Genomic DNA, 16532 nt, shown 5'->3' with positions numbered 1-16532 from the left:
TATTAATTGGATTTAAGTTTTAAGCTGTAATATTATGAAAAATTACAATTATAATTAAAAAACTATATGTGTGCAAAATCATGAATACAAATCGCATCATTGGTAAAATGAAACCAAAAGAGAACAACTGATTTCATTTGATGCGGACAGTAAGTACAGAAAGGTGGAATGTCGGTCACTAACTCGCTAGTAAATTCAAAGGCGAATGTAATTTAGGAAAGAAGATTCAACGACTGAAGTAAACATTGGCAATGCTTGCAGCCAGAAAGCACAAACAAAAATTAGTAAAGCAGAAAAGCGGAAATGAGCTAGCTGCTTAAGGCATGCGGAAGGCGGCGGAAAGGATAATTAGTGTAGCCGATTAGTTTCAGGGAGTGGCGTCGTTTTTACCGACCTTGAACAAGCGTTTTCATCAATTAATTTATTATTTTCTTGCAACGTATTGCATGCAACGTTCATTTGTTCAATTATTTGATTTCAACTTTGCTACAGCTCAGCTATTATGAATTACATAAATCATTGGTATGCCGAGTATGTGGAAGACAGTGTGAACCGCGCATATATTAACCAAGGCTCAAAGCCTCTGTCAGTCTTATCCCAACTAAGGCACTGAATTTTCGCCTATTTGCTACAGCGGGTCCTCATCGAATCCAGTATGCAGAGTACTAGGATTTTATATTATATCAATTTGTTGTTGGAGAATCTTTGAGGTTTTTGGTTCTTGAAATGAATACAGAACAATGAAAATTAGTTTCAAAGGATCCTTCTTACTATTTCTCCATCGAAATACATTCACCAACTCGCATAATTCCTCCGTAACGCTGTTCAGCTGTGCAGGTTCTCATGTCGAATTACACATACATACACATTCGTGTATTAAATATACTCTTATATAATTGCTAGTAAAGTTAACTAAGCAGCTAAAAGAAGTTTGCTCAGATTTATAGCTACAAAGCAAAATTAATTTTCTTTATATTTATGAACCAATTTTATTTTGTTTCGCCAATAGGTGTGGGCGTAAAATCATAATACCATATAGAACACATAGTCCATAATTCCAGTGACTTGGCATAATTGGTATTACAACAAATATAGATATATACGTAGGTTGCCTTTTATATTTCGGGATTTGACAACCCTATTGTTGCAACTTTATCGCAAAGTTTGGTTTTGATATACAAGCGCTATTAGTGTTGTTTACAGGAACTTAAAATATTCATCTCGGCCAAAAAATGGAATTAAATCACGAACATCTTCGTCCGATTATTTTTACAACTTTCGACGTGGATTAACTCAGCAACCGTGCATCGATGAACTTAATTCAATTTTTGATGATGAAGTTGCATCAAATACTAGTGTTTATCGACGATATGTTGAATTCAATTGAGGTCGTAGATCACTCCAAGACGAATTTCGTGAAGGTCGTCCAAAATGAGTTGTTATTCCGAAAACTATTAATGCTTTGCGCAAAGCGATATTGCAAAATCGGCATATGACCTATCGTTAGATTAAGGCAACTATAGGCATTAGTGGGACCAATATTGCATGAACATTTGATTGTAAAAAATGTCTTTCACGTTGGATCTCACGCAGTTTGTCAATCGCTCAAAAAAAGGTTTGTGTGTTGGTCAAGAGAAATGTTAAATAAATACGATAGCAGTGCTACAAAACGCGTCTATGACATCGTGATGCTTCAAATATCGATTTGATGAGTCATCCACCATAATACCGAAACATAAAGGGCGACCCTCGTAATAATAATTACTACAACATTCACACAATCCACCACACGATTCTAACAGTTGAAAATATCCAATCGAAAATCTAAAAATTCACTTTTTGCTGAATTCACGAAACGTCAAGTGTCAGCAGCAAATCGTTTGTCAAATCTAGTGAAATATTCAAGGCAACCGCCGCCGTTCAGATGTGTGTATACATTTATATGATTATAAAAAATTTGCTAAAAGTTAATCAGTGGCAAAAAAGTAAATAAATATAAATATTTCATTTCTCATGGCCAGAAAAAGCCCACAAATACCAACAAGAACACACTATCTAAAGATCGGCCATGCTTTGTGAGCAAAGAGACTTGGCACGCGAGACCAAGTTTATGGAAAGGTGGAAAAAAGATTTTCATGATGAAATGTTATCTCTTGCGCAATTTACTAATTCCCCGCTTTTAATGATAAATTTTATTGAGAACCTTTTATTAGCGTTTACTGGACACATTATATTGCGAAAGTTTATCGTCACATGACTTTTAACATTACCGGCTATGTGTAAACGAAGCTAGGAAATGTTTCCCGGATGCCTAGAATAAGAATATTGTAGGGAATTGAGTTCCACTCGAGCAGCATACACGGGTAGTTAAATTGCTTAACTTGCCACTTGTGTGACGGCAGTATTAGCATTTATGAGCTCATTAAGAACGCACTGGAGCATACAGGCTTTAAGCTTTAAGCTACATCTTTCGTAATTCCTTCATAATTTTCCATTTTATATATATTTTTTTTACAATATTAAACCGCCTACTAAAGCGCGTCTCAGTACAAATGTCAAAGGTCATCAAGCCAATACTATGAACTGATATCAAGTACATTTTAGATATATCTTTATTGAATACGCTTTATGGATTGACCTCCTTTTTCCTTGACTTATCTTTGCAGAATTATAACGAATTACTTTGTCGTGTCGCTGGCTATGGCCGACATAATGGTGGCTATGATGGCTATGACGTTTAACTTCAGCGTTCAAGTAACTGGGCGGTAAGTATGAAGTATGTGAGAGTATGAGTGAGAGATGTCGGTGCAGGTTTGGTGTTGCCACAGCTGTGACCGCTGAAAACTCGTTTATTTTCCTTTGAAATAAAAATCTACACAAAATTAAAGATTAAGGAAAGAGCTATAAGAGATAAGGAAAATGCACCCTAAACTATCTGTCCTCCTCCTTTTCATTTCTGCTCCCTTTTAAAGGTAATTTACAAAAAAGCTCCACTTTGTAAAAAAGTTTAAAATTTTACCGACCGGCAATCTTCAACAATATTTCCACCCACTTCGCATTGAAAAAAAAAATTGTATCTACATGTAAGCAGAGATGTCATATGGGCCCACAATATCGGCAAACCCTTAGTTCTATCTAGGACTTTTCAAGCGAAACAGCCAAGAATTAAGAATGCTAACTGGAATTAATAGACAGTTGTTCGGTTATTTTACAGTGTAGCGCCGTGGTTGCAGAGGACGTACGTCTTCTGTGATAAGAGAATACCAAACTTTATTTCGTTTTTCTTTGCAGATTAAATATAGAACCATTAATTTTTCTAAACTTTCGAATTATTTACTTATGTATTAACCGCTTATATCTTATACATCCGTGTACATATATTATGCATTAAGGTGTCCGTTATTTTTGAAATTTTTTTCTTGCAAACTTTCCCTGAAAAAAGTTATCTAACGTGAGCAAGCTCTTTCTGTTCCATTTAAACCGTACCTTAAACATGTTTCTTTTTCCATGCATTTATTAACTTGGGAAATAACGGTTAGCCTAATATACATACCTATGTGGACATGAATTCATTTACGTTATCAATTACGCAATAGTTTCAAAGTAACATAAGATTTAACTCTCAAGAGATTCGAGTGTAAAAGCTTCCATTTGAATTTTGTAACTGAATTTTTGTGCATAAACTGTAATAATTCACTGCGTTCTGTAAACCTATGTAAATAAATGAGTATTGACACTAGAAAGATTTTCTCTAACTTCTGAAGGCTTCTTATGAGCACGTGGGTTTCGAAAAATAAATATGCGTGTTTTAATTTCCGAACTTTTAATGTCTTAATCTAACTTAGCTGCTATTTAAGTAAGCTTACATGTAATTTGGCTTAGCACAGAGGAAATTGCCGCAATCAACAAAGTTTTAAAATCCAAATAATATTTGAGCAAAGTTTAATTACATATAATATTTAATTGCTGCATCGCTTGCGTACATATTTGTATGTGTAAATAAGTACAGTTAGCGGCACAGCAAGCCAACAGGCTTGCCACATATTTCGAATATTTGGATATTTGCAAGTGGTTGATATTAACGATGAGCGGGTCCTAAAGCACTGGGAAATAATTCAACTCCAAACGTATTTCTAAATCACCGCTATCTTATTAATTTTTTTTTTCAAATTGCAAGTAATTTTGAAAACGAGAGAAATTCCCTTACTAAAACTGGCATTCCAGAAATTCCATTGGCAACCGGGTTAACTGTGCCACTGCATGCTTACGCAGAATACTCATTTGCACCGCAGCTCGCCATGTTTACAAAAGTTTCATGCTGAATTCATAACTTTTATCGCAGATTCTCAATATTTTCAGAGCACACTTTGCACAACATCTCAGCGAAATCCCAACACATTTGGTCGCAGCGCAGAGTCGTCGGGTTGGCGCTGCGAAATTAAAAATGCAAATTGCAAACAGCTGCCAGTACTTCCTATACAATTTCCCCCTACCCCTTACCCACGCACAGATATGAAAAAGTAAGCGAAGGTCCATTGAAACATACAAATAGTGGCACACAAATACCAACACAACCACTAAAAGGAAACTTGGTAGTGTATATATTACAAACAAGCTTTAAGTAGTGATACAAGAACACAAATTCACCATTAAAATTACTGTGTCACTGCTTTCAATTCGAAAAGACACGTATGCATAACAAGTATTGAATATTTAGTCCAGTGTCTTAAAGACAAATCTCTCTCCTCGTTACATCTCTAAGTGACATTCGCTTTATGAATCCCTGACAATACCCAATCTAGGCGCCTGTAATTTACTTTTGGTTTTTAATTTTATATTTGGTTTTACCTGGTTTTATGGTCTACAATTTTGTTGTTCACTTGCGCTTGTTTTGTGATCTCTGACATTCAGAAAATTCAGAACTTGATGTGCTATTTTTCTATCTATAATAATCGATAATAAAAAAAATTTTTGACTGTTCGAAACCCTTTCCTAATATCCAGATATCACCGGCAGTCACACCGCAGGCATTCATTTACAAAATATCGCAGATTCAAATATAGGTGTGTATAAACTATGCTAGCGATAAAACCGCCGATAAGCCAAATGTGGCACACATTTTGGCCGCGGCTGAGTGCCAGACCAGTTACACAATTGACAACAGAAAAATAGCCATATATAGAGATATAAGCATAAGGCCTATGCGACATTATCAGCAGTAGCGATATTACAACCAGCGACCCAATTAAAACTGATTTAAATGAAGACTAACTTCTTGCTATGTTTTATAGACACACACAGTTCCTTTCTCCTTGGCAGGCAAATTTATTATCGAAGCGTTGGCACGTCGCTGACAGCAGTCAAAGAAATTTTTGCTAGACCCCATATGCCATTACCGAAACCCCCACATACTCATATACATACACATACACATACCACCGAGAAGTGTCTTCTGCAGCAATGTGCACTAAATGCCATTGTCTTCGTTGGGTGAATGTTGTCTGCGCGCTTTCTGCTTTCTATTTCCTCAAGCCTTATGTATGTTCAAGTAATCAGCACCTGCTTGTCGCCAGGTGATGAATACGCGGGGACAAAAAAACGAAAATGTCCGAACGTGCTCTTGCAACTGAGCCGTTGGTAGCAGTTAGGATACACATATACATATATACGCACACATACCTATAAGTGAGACAGCGCCTGTGTAAGTTCTTTGGCACCGTTCGCTGCGACCCAATTCCTCCGGTTGCCTTCACATTTCAGACTGCACCAACTTGTTTCCAAACAGTTCTTAAACTTTTCACTCGTACAATTTGGTTTATTGCCATTTTTTGTTTCCTTTGCTTTTCAACTTTCATGCGATTCTCGTTCATTTCGCGAAACGGTGCTATAGATCGCAGATAATGAGTTGTACGAACACGCTGGACTGACTCCATCGGGTAATAAGCGAAATGGAGAAGAAAGAGGTGCAGCGACTGGGAGGATACGCTGGTTTCGAGACGCGCGGAGCAGAAAATGCAGTGCGGGCTTTGCGGTGCTTGGGAACTTTGGCAAATTAAATGATTATGACATTGTTGGGAATTCTCCAAAAGCGCGAGAATATAAAACTCTCGTTCTCAGCTGCAAGTGGGGCTGAAATTGCTATGACATAATGAATACAGTCATAAAAATATTTCTTGGCCAAAATATACAAAAAATACCCACACACAGCTAAAATTGGCGAACTGATTCTAACTAACGGGATGTTCGCGATGGCAATGAAGTGACAAATGCGATTGCGTGATAGTAGGAAGTGGAAATGAAAAGAAAATAGAAGAACAGTGGAGGATTATAAAGATATATGCAGCAAATGCGTCGCATTTGTGCTCTACGAAAGCCAAGCAAAAAGTTGTGAAAGTGTGGAAATATCGATTGCAGTCACCAGTTGAACGCTTCGAATTTTTATATTTTTACAAGAAATAGAACAGCTTCCTTACGTGAATTGAATGCGTAGAAGAGGGCATAAGTAGCAATTAAATAGGTCAAATATTATTTCAGTTTGAGTATAATCAAATTTGAAAGAATATCCCACCATTGAAACGCTAAAACAAAGCGCTCTAACTAGCAGCAATGAATGAGGAAGAAGCATAAGTTTATTAATAAGTTACTTAAGTTTTCACATATAATAAATGCTAGTTGCTTGGACAATAACCCAGTCAAATTTCTTGATAATATCTCTTCAAGTGAAAAAGCGTACCATACAAGCACTTGTTTCTGATCGTTCAGTTTGTATGGCAGCTATATATGCTATAGTGGTCCGATATCGGCGGTTCCGACAATTAAGCAGCTTATTAAGCAGAAATGACGTGTTCGAAATTTAAGATCGATATCTAAAAAATATACATCAAACAGATGGACATGGCTAAATCAACTCAGCTCATCATGCTGATCCTTCATATATATTTTATAGGGTCTCCAACATTTTCTTTTGGGTGTTACAAATTTCGTACTACTACACCGTGTTTGAGGTATTGAAAAGCATAAATATGAACATTATATAAAAAAAAAGACAAGTGAAAACAGCTAACAATTTATTTTTTATCGATACTATACATACATTTTGTGGCGACATTTCCATTTCTATTTTGCCACATGGCTTTCTTTATTTCATACAATAATTTACATTCGCCTGCGTTTACATATATTTTCACTTCCACACTCATAATTTCACAGTTGACATGAAACAACATCTCGTCATCTTGAGACAAAATGTGGCTTATTGCTGAAATAAAGTAATCATTCCAAAACGGAGCGCCATTGCTATTCTGCTTTGGAAATTTAAAACAATGAACAGGGGGAGCTTAAATTGTTTACCTCGCTTGAATTCGCTGATCAATTTTCTCCGATTTGTGTGCGAATATTGTAATTGTAGAAAATCTTAAATCTTCACTTATATTTAACGCACTCTTTGCTAATTTAGTATTATAATTTCACTACTTTTCTATTTCAGTTGGAATTTTGGAATATTTGTCTGCGATCTGTGGAACAGCTTGGATGTATACTTCTCAACCGCTAGCATTTTGCATCTGTGTTGCATATCGGTCGACAGGTGAGTGTAACAATTCCTGCTGACCTTACGAAACGTTAGATGACTTCATGTGCTTTAAATGTAAAATAAAATTTGACACATTTGTGGTCAGTAATTTACACTCACAAGAACATCAAGCTACACACAAGAGGGAGGGTTTCTTCGAAATAAAGCTTGTTTTAAACGTTTAGAGGTTCCAGTCAAGCTTGCAACTAGTGCCATCTTGAAGTCTTTTGCCGCCACATCTACTTGAACACTAAAGAATTATTCTACTCGGGCAATTTCTATTGTGTCATATTAGTAGTGCAATATTTTGTGCCTACTAATCACAGATAATTACTTGTCAATAGTTACTATATATGCATTACCGATACAAGTCGGACTCCTATAACATCAAGTCAGTTTAACATCAAAACTGTCTTAAAAACAGTCCTAAATGCCTTACGATAACAAAAACAACACAAAACTACATCTAGCCAAATTAAAGAGAAAAATATCTCGTTTGTATTGGGTCTAAGAATCCCATTTGTAGGTCACAAATAAGTTCATTTTGATGGAGCGTGACGACAAGTTGAACAGTGCAGCTATTAAGAGATGAAATAATTATTTGTGTGCCACTCATAGTCTTATGTGTGTTAATGGCCTTTTTCCAATTAGCGCAGTGTTCTTTTTAGCAGTTTCTATTTATTTTACATCTCAAGTTTCTCCACATTTCCATCGTAATACTTTCCCGAACTCATGGGTGTTACAAACCCTAAAGACTCACAACAGAAGACAATTGACCGCAATATAGGAGTGGGTCCAAGCAGCTGTCATGTGTCAAGCAAAAATCCGCGCCAAATTCACCAATTCATCAAAATTCAATTTCATTCAGACATATGTCAAAAAGAACGGAATTTATTATTAGCATATTTGGCAAATATATACAAGCGAAATATATTGGCATTAAAGCGTATGAAAGTATGTATCTGAAAACAGAATCAAATTTCATCAATTTCGTCACACAAATGTGTAGATAACGCATGCATTCATACATACATAGGTGCGTAGCTACATATGTCTGTGGCTGTTCGCAGCCAAAGTGCGGCGAAAAATGGGAAGAGGAGTCAGTAAAGAAGACGATCATTTTCTTAACCGAATTGAAATGCTCACATATGTCGACACACATACACGCTGGCACATGCATGTGTACACAAGCGAAGTGAAAGTCAGTGGAATGAAATAGAGTACGCCAATTGACTGAGCGCAACTGCCGCACTTGCAACATGCGTCACATGACACAAGACACCGAAAAATATGACTTTTATGTTCAAGTATTTTTTCCTTTCGATTTAGCACATACATAACTGCATTCAGTCAAGAAGTTAAAAATACCAGATACTTTTAAAACAAATCTTTCAGTACTTGTACTCAAATTTCGGAAGTTAACAAAGCATAAATATTCTCCCAACTTCTTATATAAATAGAAATATCAAACTACTTTTTTGTAGCTTTTGTCACTTAATAAAAAAGCCGCTACCGTTGGTGAGTTCTATTCACTTTTTCTTCTTGCAAGCAACTATGAAATGCAGACTTTTTGAGGCGCTTTTAGTTTTAAGTATTTTTGTACCTAGAACATTCTACGACTTTTTGTGTACTTTAATCAATTCTTCCTACTTTTATCCCTATTTTTTAATTTATTATCTGCAGATATTATGCTATTGTAAAGCCGCTCAAGTATCCAATCAATATGACGAAACGCGTTGTGACCATCATGCTGATAAACACGTGGGTCTCGCCGGCTCTGCTCTCCTTCCTGCCCATATTCATTGGTTGGTACACGACCGAAGAGCACAAGAACTACGTGAAACGACATCCCGATCGCTGTGAGTTCATCGTCAATAAGCCATACTGCGTCATCTCCAGCTCGATCTCCTTTTGGATTCCTTGCACGATCATGATTTTTACGTACCTGGCGATATTCCGGGAGGCCAACCGCCAAGAGAAGCAAATGATGGCGCGGCAAGGTAACGCGATGTTGATGCACCGACACTCCGAGGATGCGCGCGCCAGCGTTGGAGTAAGCAACAATACAGGTATGCCAAAGTCCCTCCAGCTCCTTCCTGCAAACCTGAAAACCAAAACTTCTTTTAAAAATTCTTCTCGTGCCACAAGCTTTCGAAACTCTGTAGAATATGTACGGCTTTACAAGTTGCAAATACAATCAAATGCTCACATCTAAAGTAACCCCAATGTTTTACATTTTCCTACCAACTCTTTAAGTTAGTTGAGGCAGGCGCGTGTGCTTGTAAAAACAAGGCAGCACAGCTGCGAGTTTTGCTTTAGCTAATGGCCAGGTGAATTTCTTACACGATATGGGCCACCGTTGTACGCTGCCAACAATTAATGTGCAAACTTTTTCAGGCTCAAAATATTTCGAAGATATATTACAAAAAGTACGCCACAAATATTGCCAGCAGTAAGTTGCACGAACACGACGGCAGAATATACTTCGTTCTACATGGCGTATACTCAACATTTAAGGTGCACTTTCAATCATTGGCGTTCTACGAACATTTCTTCCAAACACTTTGTTGTGTAACAGCTTAACAGCCTAGGAAGCCAAACAAAACGCACCAAACGGCAAAACAAACAACTCGGCGGCTAGTCAAACGGCAACAGGCGAGCACAAACGGCCAGCGAGCGCGTGAGTTATACTATTTCAACATATAGAGAGAGACTTCTGCGCTTCCCAATGGGTGGCTTCTTGTTTTTCCTGTGGTTACCATAATCCTGTGTAGCCTTAAGGCACACCGCTCTTATTTCGTTTCCCTCCTGTTCTATGGCCAATCGCTAAATGCCAAAATTTGTTGAAAATTATAGCGAGTCGAACGTTTTTGTGTAACTATTCCTTGTACATATCGTTCTGATAAAGCTACAGCGAATATTTCCACTTGAGCATATGTTTTGTTTTACTTTGTTTCGCTTTGTTTTCCATGTTAACCGATTTGCTTTGATTGCCGCAGGTGAGGCGCTCAGCGGCTCCGGCTCGTCGAAAACATTGACGCTGCACGAAGTGGAGCAGGACCACACACCGACAAAGGACAAACATTTAATCAAAATGAAACGAGAACACAAGGCTGCGAGAACTTTAGGCATCATAATGGGCACGTTCATCGTGTGTTGGCTACCATTCTTCCTTTGGTAAGTGTCTGTGTCGTTAAGTGCAACTACTTTTAATCAATTTTTTTTGTATACGTATATCACGTAACATACTTATGTAGATTTTTGAGCGAATCGTAAATGAAAAAGACTCGAAACGCATCCTTCATTCAGCTGGAACTTTCCATCCAGCGCAATAGACCGATTGATATATCCTTAATTGTGCCTTACACATTTGTAAATCACAACTGTTACTTGGCAAAATAACGCGAATAAATTAGACAGCGGAACAGCAACATTCAGGCAATTAATAATTTTCAAATTCACTGAATATCAGTGGGAATACACGAGGATCACCCTCTTATTTCTAACAAATACTCATACTAAAATACCAATAGTCCCACAGAGGCGCTTAGTACAAAGAAGAGGCTCGATTGCGACAATCTTGCGAGAACCTCTAGCCACTTACCGAAGTTAAGCCAAGTTTTGGAATTTTCCTCATTTTACATCACGCTTCCTCTACCCTTTCTTCTACCGGAATAAAGTGGCCTGTTTCACAAATTTATTCCAAAAGTATTTTCTGTGCATGTGGAGCTTATTTTTCATAGGTCCATTCGATTGCTTTGTCATCTTTATAAACTCATTTACTTGACAGTAACTCTCTTTGACAAGACCTCAGAGCTCACTTCTATTTCGCACAACCATTCACTAATTAAAATACTCTGCAACAACAACTTCAGCTGTCTGAAATGAATTCAAGATAAGTTCCACTTGACTTACTTTAAATTATTTAAACGGCGCTGAGAAGCGAAAAGGCCACTGGCCATTTTTAAACCGATTAAAAGCCCTACTTTCCTGTTGCAGTTTGGGTAAAAGAAGTGAAGAAAGGCAGAAAATGCGCAAGAAGCTGGTGCAAAAAGAGCACAACGCCAGCGGTACATTCTTCTCAAACTCTCGTAACTTTCTTTCCATTTCGCTGAATTAAAAATGTTTCGAATTTCACTTTTGGCTAGAAGCGTGTGTACTGGAGGAAAAAAGGAAATGTTAACTTTCCGCAATATTATTAACATTCCGAAACAAAGAGAATAAGCCAACGAAAGAGTTGATAAAAGGAATTTCAGTGCAACAAGATATTTTTATTTGCTTTAAAAAAACTTTGCCCTCAAACAATAGAAACGAAAATTTTTCAAATTATATTTAAGGTTACAGCGCAACCCTAAAATAATCTCTACCATCATTTCAGGTACACCATAACCAGTCTATGCGACTTAACCGCGCCGGACATTGTGGTCGCCATACTCTTTTGGATTGGCTACTTCAACTCAACACTCAACCCACTCATATACGCTTACTTCAACCGCGAGTTTCGAGAGGCGTTCCGCAACACCCTGCAATGTCTCTTCTGCAACTGGTGGCGGGATCGTGGTCTGCCGCTCGACATCGACATACGACGTTCCAGCCTGCGCTATGACACACGCGCCAAAAGCGTCTACTCCGAGAACTACTTGAGCGCCAGCCAACCAACCAGGCGTACCAGCCAACTGGTCGACAGCTTATAATACAGCCGGGATGACTCGCTGTTGTCGGTGGCGCGCACACCGCCGCAGCGATCCACGTCAATGCAGCTGCTGCCAACCCAACAGTCCATGCAGATGACTGACTCGACGCCAATACGCGCTGCCGGCAGTGGCATGCATCAGTTGGCGCCACTCCCACTACCGTCGTATGTCGGCAAGCGTTTGCTCGAGATCAAACCTGGCGCTCGCAACGATTTAAATGGCGGCGATATGCAAGGCAGGGCTGGCGCGGACATCGGTGATGGCGATGATGATGAACCGCAACAGATACAGATCGAAATACCGTTGGCCTATGTCAAGAAGTGGAACAAAAGCAATAAAATGACAACAGCAGCAACAACTACAACTACAACAGCGACAGCAGTAAACGCGGCCACGGTCAACACCACAAGCACAGCGTTGACTACAATAACAACAACAGTGACAACGCCCAAAGGCTCTGAAATACATGAACACACACACGTTTAGGGAAAACTCTAGCCCCCACAGACCACTAACTGAGGTGACGAAGGTGTCATGTGAGGAATCCGAATAGAAACCGCATTGAGTACTTATCGCAGAACTTTGTATGTATGTATGCATCAAAAAACGTCGTAACGGTAAAAAAGGAAATATAGAATTTTGCCTTACGCATACTCCATTTGGCCAAAAGTTATAGTTCTTATTATTCAGTTAGTTGATGAAGACTGGGAAATTAATAAGAAGTTGTTAGTTACGCTTCGCAGTTGGAAAGAGATTTATTGTTCAATTGTCCAAATATAATTTATTAGACGTGCGCTTATCGTTTTCTGAAAAAACTGAAAGACCTATAAACATTCAAAAATTCGTATTGAAGTAAATATTTTTTGGCTAACTTTTCATTTCGCATTACACCACTTAAGCGTTAAATGTAAAAATCGAAAATAAAAATAAATTTTAAAAATTTACAAAAATCGATAATAGTTAAAGGATGTTTTAAAGCAGAAATTTATTCGTGTTTTAAACTCGTAAGCTTTATCGGAATTAAAACACATTTGAATCAAGTTACTTTTTCATAAAATAGTCGATATATTCTCATGCTTGGCACCATTTAATCGATCAATAATCAGTAATGCAATTTTTAATACTTTTTGCAGCACAATAATCCGCGAGAGCGCGTCTTGAACTTCCCTTTGCCGCTGTGCAACATATCCAAAATCATAGATATGTGTTTTTTGCCTCCGATTTCCAATTAATTAGTAAATGTGCACCTGAATTAGCACCTGGCGCGGCATCTGCGCCAGCAGCTGGCGGTTGCGTCGGCAAAATTTAATCAGACAAAAGCTTTTTTGCGGAAATCAATCGTGAAACAACGCCGACATTTCGATGCAAAAAAGGCCGAACACCGTGCACAAACCCGTTATCGCGCTCACTTTCCGATAGAATTCATATATTATTCAATAAGCGATGTACTGGCAAACAAAAACCGTTATGCAATCACTTGCAATTAAGCGACGCACAAAAGTGTGTGAAATTAATTCTCACCTTCTCCCAAACGACTTTCAATCACTCGCCCCTTGTAGATTTAATCGCGTTTCAATTGTGTTTAAAGCTAAAAAGCGGCAACAAATTTGCTCGTAGCAAACATTTTTAAATATTATTATTATTCAACAACGCCGAAAAAAGCCGAAACGGACAAAAAACATTGAAGCATTTCGCAAATAAACGATTTTATTTTAATGAGAAAGTTACGCACACACCTGTTCCCAAACACAATATACTCATACGTACCTACATACATACATATACATGCGTACAGATGTATGCTATATGTGGATGCATACATACATACGAAACATCCATGTTTAAGTGAACTGCAAACAATGTTAATTAGCTAATTAAAAAAGAATGTGAACTAAGAGGAAATGTAAATTGCATCGACGCGAGCGTGTGTGTGTGCTGGTGTGCATTATTTAACATTTAATCAAATTGAAGCACGTTAACTATGTGAACACATTTAAACATTTGATGAATATGCCAAATGCCAAATCAAAATTACTTCATTGAATTAATATTATAAAATGTTTATAGTTCATGACTGCTAGGAATAAGACTTTTTCACTACGAAAATAATGATTTGTGAGCAATAAAAACCCGGAATAAATCGGCAAACTTTAAACATTTAAAAAACCAGTTCGACTCGCTCAACTCTCATACTTTTGATATCATCATTTCATAATTTTATTTATTAATTTTCTGCGTGTTAGCACTTGGAATAATCTCGATAGTCACACTTGCGATAACCCACAATATTTCGTTTATTTTTAAATTTTTTTCACGTCTTTACTCCAAACGGTCTTAATTGGCGGCAGTTGCCACACAACTAAAAAAGCATTGCGAGCTTCTACAACTGTTCTAATACTCAGTTTTTGTAAACTAAATTTCGAATAATGCATTCGAAGTGAAGATCGTACTGAAAAAAAGTACGAGTTATTTTAGCTCCGGCTTCATACAAGTTCCATCTCACCGAAATTGCTGAAAAATAAACCAGACAAAAACCCGTTAAAAAATTTTTTTTTTCTTTTAGCAAAACATATAAAGCTTACTAAAATCTGCCAACTTACTATATAACAATTCATATTGAGAAGCTTAAGGCTTTTCTCAAAATACAACATATGTAGTTATAAAATTGACAACAACAGCAATAAAAAATAGCTTATAGAAAGGCGAGTAACGCAGTAAAATGCTTAGAAGACTAACCATACGAGTATTTTAGCAGTAATCACTATGCAAATACAAAATACAAAACAAACGAAAAAATAAAAAAGAAGCATAAAATAGCCAACATATACGAATGTAAGTAGGAAGAGAAATGTAAAAACTGAATTAGTGACAATCGAAAGCAATAAACATTAGGCAACATTGTTTGTGTAATCTGTTTGTATATATGTTTGTATGAGTAACAACTAACTAGTTATATATCTGTTTAGTGAAAAAGAGAGACTAATAACAATTAACAAAATTTATGCTAATAAATTATTATTAATATATAAATGAGAATATTAGGTAATTATACGAAGTATGCATATAACAATTAGCAAAACAAAACAGAACAGAAATTACCACAATGAAATATTCAAAAATGTACCAAAAATAGAAATCAAAAACTTTTAATAGATTAGTTTTAGTGAAAATTCAAAGTAATGTAAACGCGAAAGATAACAAAAAATCAAATCTTAAGCAATCTAATTACGTAACTCTCATAAATGTTGAATGTGCACGAGAAGCAAACCTTCGAAACAATCTCAAACTGACTTAACGGACTGTAAAAGAATCATATTCAAAATTAGGTAACAAAAAAATGTACTTACATATGCGCCACAGACTGCTCCATTAGTGGTGTTACGAAAGCCGAAAGCCGTGCAACAAAATACGTAAAGGAGAAACTCTTCCAAGAAACTCGAAATTCTGCTAGATCCAAAATATTGAAATTAACATAATCTTTCAAACCGATCCAAACCAAATAAGCAATAACAGTTGTTTCACCAACACAAACGCATCAATGACAATGCAATTATAAAAGAATTATTAGGAGACAAAGAAGACAATTACCAATAAATACAAGTAGTAAATGTGGCTTCCAAAAGAATTTCGCAAAACCTTGCTTCTAGAATTGGCCTGCTGTCGCTTCTGTAAGTTATGCTGGCACTTTCAAGTCTTCCCAACCTTATCTTCTTCCGACAAATGGTTTTAGAGCTATTTTTGACATAAATTCTGTTTTTTAAGAAAAACCATTCCACGAGCATTCATTATTTTTGAAAACGCTTTCACCCAAATTACATTAATAAGTCAATAAGTCGACTTTTCAATATACTCTTTGCACTTTCATAAATCTGAGAATATCAATAAACATACAGCGAACAACTTGCTCTATTCAACAGCTTTGGAAAATTATGTGTACATTTTTGAAAAACAATAACATAACGCGGCTCTGTATTATATTTCACTTCCTTTCATTAAACCAATCTTAGTGCAACAAATTCGTCGAATTTGGAATTAAGAAAACAATTCTCATTAAAGCAACTCATCACAAAATAAAAGTAAATCTAATTATCTCAGTCACTGGCGAGAGGTTTGCGTTGCAATTCCTGGAATTAAGTTGACTGGGTAGCCATCAAAGCACGGCTTGCAAATCGCTTTATAAGTCAGCAACTTGATTCCAGCAAATGCGATGCCAAACGAACGGCAAAAATGTGGATGTGTGTGTGCGAAAAGTTTTTAAATTTTGTGGC

The 16532-nt window shown here is 36.9% G+C and overlaps 2 protein-coding genes and 1 long non-coding RNA gene across 3 annotated transcripts in view; 2 read left to right on the top strand and 1 right to left on the bottom strand.

Moving 5' to 3' along the window:
* LOC106618405 (Octopamine beta2 receptor) overlaps window positions 1-14433 on the top strand; it is a 133563-nt gene extending 119130 nt beyond the window's left edge. The window contains exons 4-8 of the mRNA XM_070106123.1: window positions 2667-2765; window positions 7487-7585; window positions 9254-9639; window positions 10570-10747; window positions 11949-14433. Coding sequence (XP_069962224.1) covers window positions 2667-2765; window positions 7487-7585; window positions 9254-9639; window positions 10570-10747; window positions 11949-12264 — 1078 coding nt within the window. The 3' untranslated portion in view covers window positions 12265-14433. The remainder of the gene's footprint in view (window positions 1-2666; window positions 2766-7486; window positions 7586-9253; window positions 9640-10569; window positions 10748-11948) is intronic.
* Window positions 12325-12750, top strand: LOC138857402 (uncharacterized). The gene has a single exon (XM_070109933.1). It carries the CDS (start codon window positions 12325-12327, stop codon window positions 12748-12750), a length of 426 nt encoding a protein of 141 aa, XP_069966034.1.
* Window positions 14434-14457: 24 nt separating the features above from the next.
* LOC138855876 (uncharacterized) lies at window positions 14458-16204 on the bottom strand. The gene is made up of 2 exons (XR_011395021.1): window positions 15612-16204; window positions 14458-14775 (listed from the first exon to the last, which is right to left on the bottom strand). It is a non-coding gene; the product is annotated as an uncharacterized lncRNA (long non-coding RNA).
* Window positions 16205-16532: the final 328 nt, after the last annotated feature.

Source organism: Bactrocera oleae, chromosome 2 (genome assembly GCF_042242935.1).
Source record: "Bactrocera oleae isolate idBacOlea1 chromosome 2, idBacOlea1, whole genome shotgun sequence".
In the NCBI taxonomy this organism is placed as follows: domain Eukaryota; kingdom Metazoa; phylum Arthropoda; class Insecta; order Diptera; family Tephritidae; genus Bactrocera; species Bactrocera oleae.
The sequence above is the reverse complement of the archived record's forward strand: the minus strand, read 5'-3'. Positions and strand labels throughout refer to the sequence as shown.

What these genes read in the sequence shown, in the direction of transcription:
- LOC138857402 (XM_070109933.1), top strand. Translation starts at nt 12,325, where the DNA reads ATGCAGCTGCTGCCAACCCAACAGTCCATGCAGATGACTGACTCGACG.